The 11,829-nt window shown below is 19.9% G+C and overlaps 1 protein-coding gene across 1 annotated transcript in view; it reads left to right on the forward strand.

Moving 5' to 3' along the window:
• The window catches only part of LOC117177779 (proline-, glutamic acid- and leucine-rich protein 1-like), a 51,352-nt gene that overhangs the window by 9,871 nt on the left and 29,652 nt on the right, over positions 1 to 11,829 (forward strand). Inside the window, exons 2-3 of the mRNA XM_033368694.1 lie at positions 3,213 to 3,580; positions 10,839 to 11,018. Of these exons, the coding sequence (XP_033224585.1) occupies positions 3,213 to 3,580; positions 10,839 to 11,018 (548 nt within the window). The remainder of the gene's footprint in view (positions 1 to 3,212; positions 3,581 to 10,838; positions 11,019 to 11,829) is intronic.

The raw sequence follows: 11,829 nt of genomic DNA on the forward strand, positions 1-11,829 counted from the left end.
AGTTTTTGAAATTTAACTGTTAACAGTTTTTACAGTATAACTTTTAAAATTGAAATTTAAAAGTTTTAAAATTTTAATCTTTAAAATTGCAATTTAAAAGTTATTAAAATTTAGCCTTTAAAATTCAAAAGTTTTAAAAATTTAACCTTTACAATTGAAATTTAAAAGTTTTCAAAATTTAACTGTTCACAGTTTTTACAGTATAACTTTTAAAATTGAAATTTAAAACTTTTTAAAATGTAACTGTTAAAAGTTTTTAAAATTTAACCTTAGAAATTTAAATGTAAAAGTTTTAAAATTTTAACTTTTACAATTGAAATTTAAAAGTTTGTAAAATATAACTTTTAACATTGAAATTTAAAAGTTTAAAAAATTTAACCTTTAAAATTGCAATTTTAAAGTTTTAAAAATTTAACCTTAAAAAACATTTTTCGTTGACAAATTATCTGTTTTATTCGAAATTTAATATTCTTGGCAGAAAATTCATCTTTTTTATTGAAAATGTATTACTTTGTTTTAAAATTTAAGTATCTTGTTCAAAATTTATTTTGTTTTTTGTTAAAAATTAATTTTCTCAACTTAAAATTTAACTTCCATTTTTTTTTAATAAATTATTTTTTTATTCGAAAATTCCAGTATTTCGGTAAAAATTCATTTTTTTCGTTAAAAATCAATTCTGCTGGATGGGAATTTATCATTTTTAATTACATTTTTTTAGAATTTGGTTTTAAAAAGTAATATTTTATATTTTTAATTATAAACTATTGCAGTTTTGTTGTAAATTAATTATTTGATTGAAAATTTAACCATCATTTTTTGTTTAAGGTTTTTTTTTTTGAAAATGTAATTAATTGGTTGAATTTTTAACTATTTTATTAAAAATTGATTTTTTTGGGAGATTCATAATTTTAGTTGGTAATTCATTTTTTGTTGATTTTTTTTTTTTAGTTGAAGATTCAACTGTTTGTTTGAAATGTGAACTACTTTGTTAAAAATGGATTTTTTTGGCTAAAGAATTATAATTTTGGTTAAAAATTCATCTTGATTTGTAAAAGGTTTAACTATTTTATTGAAAATAATTATTTTTTGTGGTTGAAAATTAATCTGTTTGGTTAAAAATGTAACTTTTTGATTAAAATGAATTCAGTTTGCCTGAGATTTTTGCTATTAAAAAAAATCTTTTTTTTTTTTGTTGAAATTTATTTTTTTTTAACTAAAAATTGAACTATTCAATTGAGAAGTGAAAATTAGTCTTTTTTTAGGAATAAATTTGAGATTCATTCAGGTTAAAAATTGAACTATTTTATTGAATTCATGTACTTTGTTGAAAATTAATTTCAGGTAGAAAATTATTTCTTATGGTTTAAAATTCAGGCGGAATTTGTGTATTTTCTTAAATTTTTTTAAAAAGTGAAGTCTTTTTATTTGTTGAACATTTTTCTTTTTTCTTTTAAAGTTTAACTACTTTGTTAAAAATTCTTTTTCTCATTTAAGATTTTTTTCGAATTTTTTAAACTTAAAATTGAATTATTATATTTTTGTTAAAAATAAAATTGTCTTTTTTGGTTTCTGTTTTTTGGTTCTATTCGACTGTTCTTTAATCAAAATTAAATTTTTTTTGTACAAATATGGACTATTGCATTTATTGATGAAAATTAATTTTTTGATTGAGAATTTAAATATTCCATTTTTTGTTTAAAATTTCTCTTTTTCAGCTAAAAATGGAGTCATTAATTGGTTGCTTTTTAACTATTTGATTAAAAATTGATTTTTTAGAGAGGTCATCATTTTAGTTGTTATTTCATCACTTTTGTTAAAATTAAATTATTGTTTTAAAAATGTCTTTTTTCCGGTTTGAAAATGTAACTATTTCATTTCTTTTTAATTGGTTCGATTTTTTGACTGAAGAATTATAATTTTGATTTTGATTCAGATGGCCTGAGATTTTTACTGTTTTATTGAAAATTTGTTCTTGTTTTTGGTCGAAAATTAATTTTTTTTACTGAAAATTTAACTATTTAATCAAGAGTTGAAAATTAGTATTTTTTTAGTAATAAATTCAAGATTCGTCTCTCAGGTTGAAAATTTAATTATTTCAATTAAAATTTTATTAATTTTTTTTTTTGAAAATTGAACTATTTGATTGAATTCGTGTATTTGGTTGAAAATTGATTGTAGGTAGAAAATTATTATTTATGCTTGCAAATTCAGGTGTTTGGTTAAAAATTTTTTTTTTTTGAAAATTCAAGTATTTTGTGGAATTCGTGTTTTTTCTTGAATTTGTTTTCTATAAGTGGATTAGTTTTCTTTGTTGAACATTTTTCTTTTTTAATTTAAAGTTTATCTACTTTGTTAAAAATTCTTTTTCTTATTTTTACATTTTTTTTTATAATTTTCTTTTTTAAAAATTAAATTTTTAAACTGAAAATTAAACTATCATATTTTTGTTTAAAAATGTAAATGTCATATTTGCATGAATTCCACTGTTCTTTGACTGAAATTAAATTTTTTAATAGAAATATAAACTGTTGCAGTTTTTGTTAAAAATCAATTTTTTGATTAAAAATTTTAATGTTCCACTTTTTGTTTAAAATATTTCTTTTTCAGTTGAAAATGTAATTAATTTGTTGAATGTTTAGCTATTTTATTAAAAATTGATTTTTTGGGATGTTCATCGTTTTAGTTAACAATTCATCACTTTTGTTGAAAATTTAATTATTTCATTTTTTTGAAAATTTTTTTGGCTCAAGAATTATAGTTTTGGTTGAAAATTCATCTTGTTTGTTCAAGGTTTAACTATTGTATTGAAAATTCTTTATTTTTGTGGTTGAAAATTAATCTTTTTGGTTAAAAGTGTAACTGAAAATTTAAGGATTCAATTTAGAGTAGAAAAATAATTTTTTTAAAATCGAAAATGCATGTATTTTGTAGAAAATTTCACTTTTTCCTTCGAAAATTAATGCTTGGTGGCAAGTTCATCTTTTTATTTAAAAATTGAACTATTTCGTTAAAAAATTAATCATTCTTGATGAAAAAACAAAATGTTGGATACTTTTAGCGTTTTCAATTAAATTTAAATTTTCTTCAAAAGAATTTGCTCCCCTATTTTTCTGAATAAAATTTTTAAAAAATGTTCAAAAATTTGAAACATTTTGGGGCCTCGAATTTCCGTAATTGATACGGAAATCAATTTTAAAAATATATATATATTATTTCAGGAATCCATCAGGAAAATAATAATTCCCCATATAGATTCTTCCGAGCAGAATTTAGTTTTTGCGGGGGCAAATTGTTATACACTCTTGTCCAAAGCCACAGAACGCTCCTTCAAACCACCGACGAAATTTGGAAACTATACCAACTGGGTATACAATGAGCTATTATTGTGCAACAGTTTACACGATATAATGAACAAACTTTTTATTGGAATTTCCGAATTTGACTCTTCCGATAAACGGGAATTGGAAGCTTCTGACACTCTCAATTTGCCGGAAATATCCGAAGACAATGTTCTTCAATATTATAGCAATTTAGAACGAAGATTTATCAATCTTGCTGTCTATTTATCGACTATGTTACGGTACATTTTTTTATTGGAATAACAATCCTTATGAAAAAATATTGTAGAAGATTCAGTTTAATTTTTTTTCTTCCGGTTATAAAAAATTATTATAAAAAAATTAGTGTAGAATAAAAAATAATGTTGGAATTTGAAAAAAAAATATCTTGTAGAAAAGTCGAGAAAATCTAAATACATTTTTTATTTTGGACCGCTCATAGGAAAGTACATCAAAATTTTGATATTTAGGAGAATTATTCAAAATGATAGAAAGTTTTGTTAAAAAAAGGTATAAAAATTAAATATTATTTATTATCTACATTTTTTCATAATTGTTTCAATATTTTATATATATTATTTATTTTTATACTTTAAGTTTTTTCCCTTATCTCGCTTTTTCGTTAAATACGAACTAAATTAATTGAGCCAAATTTTTTAAAACCCCAATTATTTTCCTCAAAAGTTAGTTTTTATTCTTTTAAAATTCTAACATTAATCTGCTTTTGTTGAAGATTCATTCATTTTGTTGAAAATTTGTATTTTTTGGTTGAATTTCATTGCTTTTCATTTCAAATTAATTTATATTTTTAATTTAAATATTAACTACTATTATATTTTTTATTGAGAATTTGTCTTTTTGGTTTCAAATTCCACTACTTTGTTCAAACAATTTTTTTGTGCATTAATTTATTTCATTCAAATTGTAACTATTTCAATAATAACTCTTCTTTTTGTTAATTTTTAAATTTAAAATCTAAATATTCCGTTTCTGGTTGCAAATTGATATTGTTTAATTGAAAATTTAATTATTTGATTAAATATTGAACTATTTTTTTGAAAATTTGTTTTTTAACTCAAAATTGAAGTGTTTTATTTTTTATTTACATTTTTTTTTAGTTTAAAAATTCATGTATTCTGTTGAAAATTGTGGTTTGGAAAAATATGCTACATTGTTTGCAGTAGAACTAATTAGTTAAAAAAAATTTAGTTTTGAAGATTCACCTATTAAGTTGAAAATTTTACTATTTGGTGGAAAATTTTTTTTTTAACTGAAAATATAACTATTCCATTTTTTGTCAAAAATTCCACTACTTTATTCAAACAGTTTTTTTGTACATTCATTTATTCAGTTAAAATTGTAACTATTTCAACAATAACTATTTTTTTTGTTTAAAAATTAATTGTTTTGTTTAAAACCTAAATATTCCATTTCTGGTTGCAAATTGATATTTTTTAGTTTTAAATTGAACTATTTAGTTAAATGTTTAACTATTTTATTAAAAAATTATTTTCTTGTGGTTGAAAATTTGTTTTGTTTTTTTTTACTTAAAATTTAATTGTTTGATTTATTATTGAAATTTTTTTTTAGTTAAAATTCATCTATTTTCTTCAAAATTTTTGGTTTTTTTTTGAAAACGGTATTACTTTGTTTGAAGTAGAACTAATTAATTAAAATTTTTTTAAAGATTCACCTATTAAGTTGAAAATTTTACTATTTTGTTGAAAATTTGTTATTTTTTTTAAACTGAAAATATAACTATTCCATTTTTTGTCAAAAATTCCACTACTTTATTCAAACAGTTTTTTTGTACATTCATTTATTCAGTTAAAATTGTAACTATTTCAACAATAACTATTTTTTTTGTTTAAAAATTAATTGTTTTGTTTAAAACCTAAATATTCCATTTCTGGTTGCAAGTTGATATTTTTTAGTTTAAAATTGAACTATTTAGTTAAATGTTTAACTATTTTATTAAAAAATTATTTTCTTGTGGTTGAAAATTTGTTTTGTTTTTTTACTTAAAATTTAATTGTTTGATTTATTATTGAAAATTTTTTTTAGTTAAAATTCATCTATTTTCTTCAAAATTTTTGGTTTTTTTTTTGAAAACGGTATTACTTTGTTTGAAGTAGAACTAATTAATTAAAATTTTTTTTAAAGATTCACCTATTAAGTTGAAAATTTTACTATTTTGTTGAAAATTTTCTGTTTTTTTTTTTAAACTGAAAATATAATTATTCCATTTTTGGTTGAAAATTAATTTTTTTAGTTGAAAATTCAACTACTTGGTTTAATTGGGATTAAATTGTTTAAAATTTTTTGTAGATTCATCTATTTGATTGAAAATTTTACTATTTTATCGAAAATATTTTTTCTCGTGGCTGAAAATTATTTTTTTTATCTTAAAAAAATGAAACATTTCATTCTTTTTGAAAAATTTTCTTTTTTGTTGAAAATTCCTGTATTTTGTTGAAATTGTTTTTTTTTTTAAATTGAACTATTCGATTTAAAGTGGAACTCATTTGTTTAAAAAAATGTATTTATTTTTTGTTTGAAAATTTAACTATTTTGTTGAAAATTCGTTTTTCTCGTGACTGAAAATTATTTTTTTTTTTCTTAAAAAAATAAAATATTTCATTCTTTTTGAAAAATTTTCTTTTTTTTTGTTTGTTAAAAATGCCTTTATTATATTGAAATTGTGTGTTTTTTTTTTAATTGAACTATTCGATTTAAAGTGGAACTCATTTGTTTAAAAAAATGTATTTATTTTTTGTTTGAAAATTTAACTATTAGGTTGAAAATTTAACTATTTTGTTGAAAATTCGTTTTTCTCGTGACTGAAAATTATTTTTTTTTTTCTTAAAAAAATAAAATATTTCATTCTTTTTGAAAAATTTTCTTTTTTTTTTTGTTTGTTAAAATGCCTTTATTATTTTGAAATTGTTTTTTTTTAATTGAACTATTCGATTTAAACTGGAACTCATTTGTTTTAAAAAATGTATTTATTTTTTGTTTGGAAATTTAACTATTAGGTTGAAAATTTAACTATTTTGTTGAAAATTCGTTTTTCTCGTGACTGAAAATTATTTTTTTTTCTTAAAAAAATAAAATATTTCATTCTTTTTGAAAATTTTTCTTTTTTTTTTGTTTGTTAAAATGCCTTTATTATATTGAAATTGTTTTTTTTTTAATTGAACTATTCGATTTAAAGTGGAACTCATTTGTTTAAAAAAATGTATTTATTTTTTGTTTGAAAATTCAACTATGTTTAGAAAAATTTTGTAGCTTCATCTATTTGATTGAAAATTTAATATTTCATTAAAAATTAGTTGTTTTTTACGACTGATTTTTCTTTAATCTGAAAATTGAAGTATTCCATTTTTGGTTGCAAATTGATCCTTTTTAGTTGAAAATTCAACTGTTTAGTTTAAAACGGAAATACTTTGCTAATATTTCGAAATTTTCCCCATCGATTTTTTTTTAAAATTAATAATTAACTGCTCCATTTTTGATTTAACATTCACCTTTTTTAGTTGAAAATTCATGTATTTTCTTGATTTAAAAAAAATTGAAATACTTGTCTTAAAGTGGAACTACTTTGTTAAAAGTTTTAGTTTTTTTTGTTTGTTAATGATTTATCTATTAGACTGAAAATTAAACTATTTTTTTTTAAATTCGTTTTTTTTTTCAATATAAAAGTTACTCTCTGATATAATTATAACTGTTCTATTTTTTAAAATTATTTTCTTTAGTTAAAAATTCAACTACTTGGCTTAAAGTGGAATTTCATTGGTTTTCATTTAAAATTAAATTTTTTTGTTTTCTTTAAATATTAACTGCCATTACATTTTTTATTGAGAATTCGTCTTTTTAGTTAAAAATTGAAAAATTTCACTACTTTGTTCAAACAATTTTTATTGTACATTCATTTATTTGGTTAAAATTGTAACTACTTCAATAACCCTTTTTTGTTTAAAAATTGATTTTTTAAACTAAAAACTAAATATTCCATTTTTGGTGGTAAATTGATATTTTTTAGTTGAAAATTAAACTATTTGGTTAAATATTTAACTATTTTATTGAAAGATTGTTTTTTTGTGATTGAATTTTTTTTAACTCAAAATTTAATTGTTTAATTTTTTATTGAATTTTTCTTTTCAGTTGAAAATTCATGTAATTTATTGAAAATTGTTATTTTTTTGTTTTTGTTTGGAAAACTGTACTACTTTGTTTGCAGTAGAACCAATTGGATCAAAAAAAAATTTTGTTTTGAATATTCATCTATTAGGTTGAAAATTGAGCTATTTTTTTGAAAATTGTTTTTCTCGGGGCTGAAAATTATTTTTCTTTTAACCTAAAAAAATGAACTATTTCATTTTTTTTAATTTATCTTTTTTGGTTGAAAATTCATGTTTTTTTAATTGTTTTTTTTATTGAACTACTCGATTTAAAGTGGAAATAATTTGTTAAACATTTTTATTTATTTTTTGGTTGAAAATTTAATTGTTTTCTTTAAAACGGAACTATTTTGTTAATATTTCGAAATTTTCTTCATTCGTTTTCTTGGAAAGTTAACTATTAAAAAAAAAGTGGCTTTGTAAAACTTTGAATTGACCTATTCTATTTTTCGCTGAAACTTCATGTTTTTTAATTGAAAATTCGACCATTTAGTTGAATATTAAATTATTTTGTTAAAATTTTGCTTTTGTACATTAGATTTTTTTAAATTAAAATTTAACTGCTCTATTTTTTATTTAGCATTTACCTCTTTTAGTTGAAAATTCATGTATTTTATTTATATATTTTTTTTTAATTGAAATACTTGTTCCTTTTTTGGTTTGAAATTTTTTTTAGTTGAAAATTCAACTATTTGGCTTAAAGTGGAACTAAATTGTTACAATTTTTTTATAGATTTAACTATTTAATAGAAAATTCAACTATTTAAGTAAATAAAATTAATTAAAATAATAATTAATAATATATATACATAATAATTAATATAATATATTTATAATAATTAATGCTGAAATTAATTAAATTATTTGATTAAATTGCACATTTTTTAATTGAAAATTCAACAATTTAATTAATTATTGAACTATTTTGTTGAAACCAATTTTGTTGAAGATTCGTCGATTATGTTTAAAATTTAGCTATTTTTTTTTAATTTCTTTTTTACTGCAAATATAACGTTTTTACCATTTTTGGTTGAGAATTAATTTTTTTTTAGTTGAAAGTTAAACTACTTGGTTTAAAGTGGTAATAAATTGTTACAATTTTTTTGTAGATTCATCTATTTGATTGAAATTTTAACTATTTTATTTCAAATTTGTTTTCGTACAAATAAAAATTGGTTTTTTATTTGAAAATTGATCCATTCCATTTTTGGTTGCAGTTTTGAGTTTTTTTTTAAATTAAATATTCATGTATTTTTTGAGAATTCGAATTATTTACTGAAAATGAAATAACTCTATTTTTGGTTTCAATTGCACATTTTTTAAAAGAAAATTCAACTATTCGATTAAATAAAATTAATTAAAATAAATAAATTAATTATAATATTAATTTATATATATATACATAATAATTAATATAATATATTTATAATAATTAATAATTAAATTAATTACATTATTTGATTAAATTGCAAATTTCTTGATTGAAAATTCAACTATTTAATTAAATATTGAACTATTTCGTTGAAACCAATTTTGTTGAAGATTCGTCGATTAGGTTTAAAATTTAGCTATTTTTTTGAAATTCTTTTTTTTACTATTTACTATTTTTGTTTACTATTTACTTAAATATTTAACTGTTTTGTTAAATTGCTGTTATTGTAAAATAGCTATTTTTTTTTTATTTCAAAATTTAGCAATTCCATTTTTGTTGAAAATTAATGTTTTTTTAATTGAAAATTCAGGTATTTTGTTGAAATTTTTTTTCTTTTGTAATTGAAGTACTTGCTTTAAATTTGAACTACTTTGTTGAAACCAATTTTGTTAAAGATTTATCTATATTGGGTTGAAAATTTAACTATTTTTTTCAAACTTTTTTTATTGAAAATATAACTATTCCATTTTTGTTCAATTTTTTTTTTTAAATTGAAAATTCAATTACTTGGTGTAAATAAATTGTTACAATTTGTTTTTGGAGATTCATCTATTTTATTGGAAATTTGACTATTTTATAAAAAATTCGTTTTCTTATGGCTGATTATTTTTTTTATCTGAAAATTGATCTATTCCATTTTTGGTTGAAAATCGATATTTTTTAGTTGAAAATTAAACTGCTTGGTTTAAGTGGATCTAACTTGTTAAAAAAATTTTTTTTTTTTTTGAAGATTCGTCGATTTGATTGAAAAATTAGCTATTAAAAAAAAAAAAGTTAACTTGTAATTCAAATATTCTATTTTTGGTTGAAACTTGATGTTTTTTCGTTACAAATACATGTTTTTTTTTTTAAATTCGAATTATTTATTGAAAATTCAAATATTTTGTAGAATATTGAAATTTTATTGCTGTAAAATAGGGTTTTTTTAACTTAAACCTTAACTATTTCATTTTTTGTTGAAAATTTATGTTTTTTAGTTAAAAATTCATGTATTTTGTTAAAAATTGTCTTTTTTTGGTTGAAAATTCCACTGATTGGTTTAAAATGGAACTACTTTATCAAATTTTATATTCAGATTGATTAATTAGACTGAAAATAATTATGTTATTGAAAAATAGTGTTTTTTCATACATTCATTTCATATTGACTGAAGAATTAAGTCATTCATTTTTAGGTAAAAATGGATCGTTTTTAAAAATTAAAAGCTTATTTTTTTGGTTGAAAATTAACTTATTTGTTAAAAATTCAACTGTATCAAAATTCGCCTTTTCGTTTAGAATATTCAAATTTAAATAAAAATTATATAAAATAAATAACATATAAATAAATAAATAAAAATACCAATTTTCAACAAAAAATAGAATAGTCAAAACTGCAAATATTTGTTTAAAGTTTACTAATTCGTAAATTCAACATTTTTTGTTAAAAATTTTAAATGTTTTTAAAGAAATTAGTTTTTTTTTTGCTTGAAAATTCATCTCTGTGGTTGAAAATCCAACTATTTTTGGATGAAGTTTAATCTTTCTTAAAAAATCCATTAATTTAGTTTAAAAAATCAGTTTTTTTCGTTTCAAATTCAATTATTTTGTCGAAAATTTATCTAATTTTCTTGACAGTGCAACTATGTGGTTTTAATTTTTTTTAGTTCAAAAATTAAGATGAAAATTCGTCTTTTTTCTTGAAAATAAAATACATTTCGACCTATAATCTTAGGAATTTACAGCCTTTTGCATTGAATTTAATGTTATATCTACATTTATTTAATTAAAGAGAATGTATTCCTCTATTTTCTTTAAAAAAGTCCCTACAATATTTTTTTCGTACGGGAATTGACGAAAAAATTTCCTGTCTTTGATGTAACTCTTGTAAATATTTTTAATTTTGCAGTGGCTGTGGAGAAAAGAATTCTGTTTCGCCCACAGATATTTTACAAGTTTTGTGCAGAGGCTTGGCCATTACACCTTTTAATTTAGGAAAGGAGAGTTCGATCACGGGGCAAATTTTGTTTTTCATGTTACCAAAATTGCACGTGAGCTTATTGCAGGTCCTCAGCGCATTGATTGAAGGGTATGTTTTTGTTTTATTTTACTACAAAATCCGAAATCAGGGTGTCTATCTGACTGGGAAAACTTGGAAATTACCGGAAATTCGATATTTTTTTTATTGAAAATTTAATTATTTGGTTGAAAAATCAACTGTTTTGTGCAAAAGTCATCTTTTTCGATGGAGAAACCATTTTTTATTTTTTTAAATTTAAAGTGCACCTTTTTCGTAGAAATAATTTTCGAAGCAAATATATGTAATTCTGAATTGGATTAAAAAATTTGCAAAAAAAATTATAATGCTGAGTTAGACCTGGATAAAAAAAATTGCAATAAAGTATCTTCTGAATTGGATCAGAAAATTTTTGATAAAAGTTTTTAAATCTGAAGAAAAGACTTTTTTTTATAAGAAATAATTTTAATTCTGATGTGGAAGAGAAAATTTTTGAAACAATGATATTTTTTTGAATTTCAATCGGATATTTTTTAACCTGTTATATTTAATTTTGAATTTGATCATGACATTTTCAAAAAAACTTATTATTCAGATTTGCTACAAAGAATTTTCTAAAAATTATTATAATTCTAGTTTGAAATAGAAAATTTTGGAAAAAAAAACTTTTCAGTTGATTCAGGGAATTTTCCAAAAGAATTATTATGCTTTTTTAGACCTGGATTAAAAAAAGAAGTACAATGAAGTATATTCTAAATTGGATAAGAGAATTAAAAAAAAATTTTATTCAGGTTTTGGGCAAAAGAGTTTTATAAAAATAATTATAATTCTGATTTGGAAAAGAAAATTGTTGAAAAAATGATATTTTTTTGAATTTCAATCA

This window comes from Belonocnema kinseyi, chromosome 8, assembly GCF_010883055.1.
Source record: "Belonocnema kinseyi isolate 2016_QV_RU_SX_M_011 chromosome 8, B_treatae_v1, whole genome shotgun sequence".
NCBI lineage: Eukaryota > Metazoa > Arthropoda > Insecta > Hymenoptera > Cynipidae > Belonocnema > Belonocnema kinseyi.